The following is a 3,602-nucleotide window of genomic DNA, read 5'->3' on the forward strand; positions in this document are numbered from 1 at the left end:
AGAGAGATATACAGATATATATATAGAGAGATATACAGATATATATATAGAGAGATATACAGATATATATATAGAGAGAGAGTTACAGATATATATATAGAGAGAGAGATATATAAATAATAGATTGACATATTATGTAAGTTGATGTGTTTAATATAAAAGAATATAATATATATACAGAGACACGGGGAACATTCTCGCGGCACCTTAGAGAGCAGATAACAATTATAAATCAGGAATAAACACCCCGATATAAGAGAAATATATATATCACCCTCTATATACACCGGGGACATTATAAATACATTTCATCCAATCAGAAGGAAATTAATTTGTAACATAATAATTTATAATATAGAAGTAGAGGAAACACGAGGCGCTCCCCGATATATATCGATACACAGAATTGTATTATGGATGGGAAACGATTCGATCGATATAAATCTATATTTCGGGTCGGACAATCCTCGCAGATTATTTCCCGTTTTCTATCCGCCGATAATTTCCTATTTATAGCGAATAATCGGCCGAACAAAATGTCACCTTCGGAAAGAATTATTCCCGATAGTCAGAGTTTTATTTCCATGTATAATCCCTCCAATGTCACCCACAGAGGCCGGAGCGCGGCTTGTAGAGTCGGCGGAATTACATTCTGATTTTGTCTGATTTGAAAACTTTCACCGAAAAAAATATAGATTGTGGGGTGAGGGGTACATTGTATATAGATTGTGGGGTGAGGGGTACATTGTATATAGATTGTGGGGTGAGGGGTACATTGTATATAGATTGTAGGGTGAGGGGTACATTGTATATAGATTGTAGGGTGAGGGATACATTATATATAGATTGTAGGGTGAGGGGTACATTGTATATAGATTGTAGGGTGAGGGGTACATTGTATATAGATTGTGGGGTGAGGGGTACATTGTATATAGATTGTGGGGTGAGGGGTACATTGTATATAGATTGTAGGGTGAGGGGTACATTGTATATAGATTGTAGGGTGAGGGGTACATTGTATATAGATTGTAGGGTGAGGGGTACATTGTATATAGATTGTGGGGTGAGGGGTACATTATATATAGATTGTAGGGTGAGGGATACATTGTATATAGATTGTAGGGTGAGCGGTACATTATATATAGATTGTAGGGTGAGGGATACATTGTATATAGATTGTAGGGTGAGCGGTACATTATATACAGATTGTCGGGTGAGATCCCATACACGATATTTATGAGATAATTTCCTGTTTATGTAGCAGAGTGAATGTTAGTAAATACGATGATTCCGGGTCACTTTCTTAATAATGTGCGAATATTAGACGAGGACTCCGCTTCACCTTATTTATCAACATTCGCTCTGCTCACTGAAGATTCACTCAACTTCCTCAGTGAACCGTCCACATTACACAGGAGGGAAGATTTCCGTCCATTGATCGGACAGATGATGTATAGAGGGGACTCGGAGCTCTGATCACTTCCATTATCCGATCATCAATGAAACCAATAAACCGGAAATCACTTTTCCCATCAGTAGGTGATTGAAGTGAATACATTGTATATAGATTGTGGGGTGAGGGGTACATTGTATATAGATTGTGGGGTGAGGGGTACATTGTATATAGATTGTGGGGTGAGGGGTACATTGTATATAGATTGTGGGGTGAGGGGTACATTGTATATAGATTGTGGGGTGAGGGGTACATTGTATATAGATTGTGGGGTGAGGGATACATTGTATATAGATTGTGGGGTGAGGGATACATTGTATATAGATTGTGGGGTGAGGGATACATTGTATATAGATTGTCGGGTGTGGGGAAGTCTCGGGGTTGCGGTCTCTTTCTCTCACTTTCGATTTTGTTCGCAGCTTCTGATTATTTCGTTCAGGAGAATACGAGACTCCCCCTTAATCTACACCCGACTTTTTAAAATCCTTCTCACCCCAAACTACACCCGAATTTTCCTCCTAAACCACACCCGATGTTTTTTATCCATTTCCTCTATTTACAAACAAACTCTTTCCATTCACCGAACTTCACCCGAATTCTTCCCAGACTTGTCTCGCTCTCTGCCCGGATGTGTATCGCACTCACCCCTGTCTACACCCGAATTTGTAGCCTTCGCCCCCTAAACTACACCCGAACTCTTCCCTTCTCGCTGTCAGCAGGATTTCAATCTCTCTGTACACCCGTTTTTTCCCTCCCCACCCCGGATTTGTACCGTTCTCTTCTCTCTATACACCCGGAATTGTAACACGCTGTTCACCCGGATTTATATCCCTCTCTCCTCTCGGTACACCCGTACACCCGGATTTGTGTCCCTCTGTACGCCTGGATTTGTATGTCTTTGTAAACCCGGATTTGTACCCCTATGGACGTCTAAATTCGCCCCCCCCCCCTCTCTCCTCTCCGTACACCCGTATTTGTATCCTTCTGTACACCCGGATTCGTTCCCCTCTCTCCTCTCCGTACACCCGGATTTGTATCCTTCTGTACACCCGGATTCGTTCCCCTCTCTCCTCTCCGTACACCCGGATTTGTATCCTTCAGTACACCCGGATTGGTTTCCCTCTCCACTCCGAAAGTTTGGTGTAAAGTTTTGGGGTGACTCACCCTGGAAGCGGTGGCCCAAGTAGCGGTATCGATGGATAAGCCAGGGGTAGAAGGATGAGGGGTCCCTCTGCTGGGAGGTGAAGATGGGGTGCGGGCTGTTTTGCAGCGGGTGAGGTGCCAGGCCGGTGGGCACCGGGTGGACGGGGTTCTGGGGGTCGCTGAAGATGAGATCGGGGTTCGGGTAGACTCCTCGGCTGCTGGGCGGGTGGAAGCCGTTCAGAAAGGGGTTCATCGGGCTGGAATTGGCATAGCTGAGGGCGGCGGGTCGGATGGGCTCCTCCACTCGGCTGATGGGCACCGGGCTGTCTTTGGCCACCAAAGATTCAATAGTGAAGCACCGCTTGGGAGCCGGCTGGAACATGGTGGCCCGCGGGCTCTGAAGATCGGTGGGCACCGGCGGGTCACTGCAGCTCCTCCATCCCAAACCTCCGACTACTTGTGTCCGACCGTCTGTGTGTGTGTGTCTGAGAGTGTGTGTGCCCCACTAATGACACACCAGCTTCCTGCGCCCGCTCATTGGACGCCCGAACACCCGGCAAGAGGAAAAACCCGGAGCGGATCCGGACAGCTGCAGAGAGCAGGAGCTGCCACACCCGGGGCTCTGATGAGGCCGAAAATGCCTCCTCCTCCTCCTCCACCACCACCACCAGCCCCTGTGTGCCCCCAAACAGCTGTATACTGCCCGTGTGATGTGCGAGTATACAGTATATACAACTTCTCTAAACTGTCTACAGTTCTCCCCATGTGTCTATATCATGCCCAACATGCACCTCTATATAATGCCCCCCACACACCCCTATCTAATGTCCCCCATACACCCCTCCACCTATATAATGTTCCCCATACACCACTATATAATGTCCCCCATACACCCCTATATAATGTTCCCCATACACCACTATATAATGTTCCCCATACATCCCTATATAATGTTCCCCTTACATCCCTATATAATGTTCCCCATACACCCCTATATAATGTCCCC

General features: G+C 45.8%; 1 protein-coding gene across 1 annotated transcript in view; it reads right to left on the reverse strand.

Annotated features, from left to right (window-relative positions):
• The window catches only part of EMX2 (empty spiracles homeobox 2), a 7,712-nt gene extending 4,519 nt beyond the window's left edge, over nucleotides 1-3,193 (reverse strand). Inside the window, exon 1 of the mRNA XM_018575441.1 lies at nucleotides 2,618-3,193. Within this exon, the coding sequence (XP_018430943.1) occupies nucleotides 2,618-2,978 (361 nt within the window). The 5' untranslated portion in view covers nucleotides 2,979-3,193. The remainder of the gene's footprint in view (nucleotides 1-2,617) is intronic.
• Between the last annotated feature and the right edge of the window lie 409 nt (nucleotides 3,194-3,602).

Source organism: Nanorana parkeri, unplaced genomic scaffold (genome assembly GCF_000935625.1).
Source record: "Nanorana parkeri isolate BGI_ZX_2015 unplaced genomic scaffold, ASM93562v1 scaffold3933, whole genome shotgun sequence".
NCBI classification, from domain to species: domain Eukaryota; kingdom Metazoa; phylum Chordata; class Amphibia; order Anura; family Dicroglossidae; genus Nanorana; species Nanorana parkeri.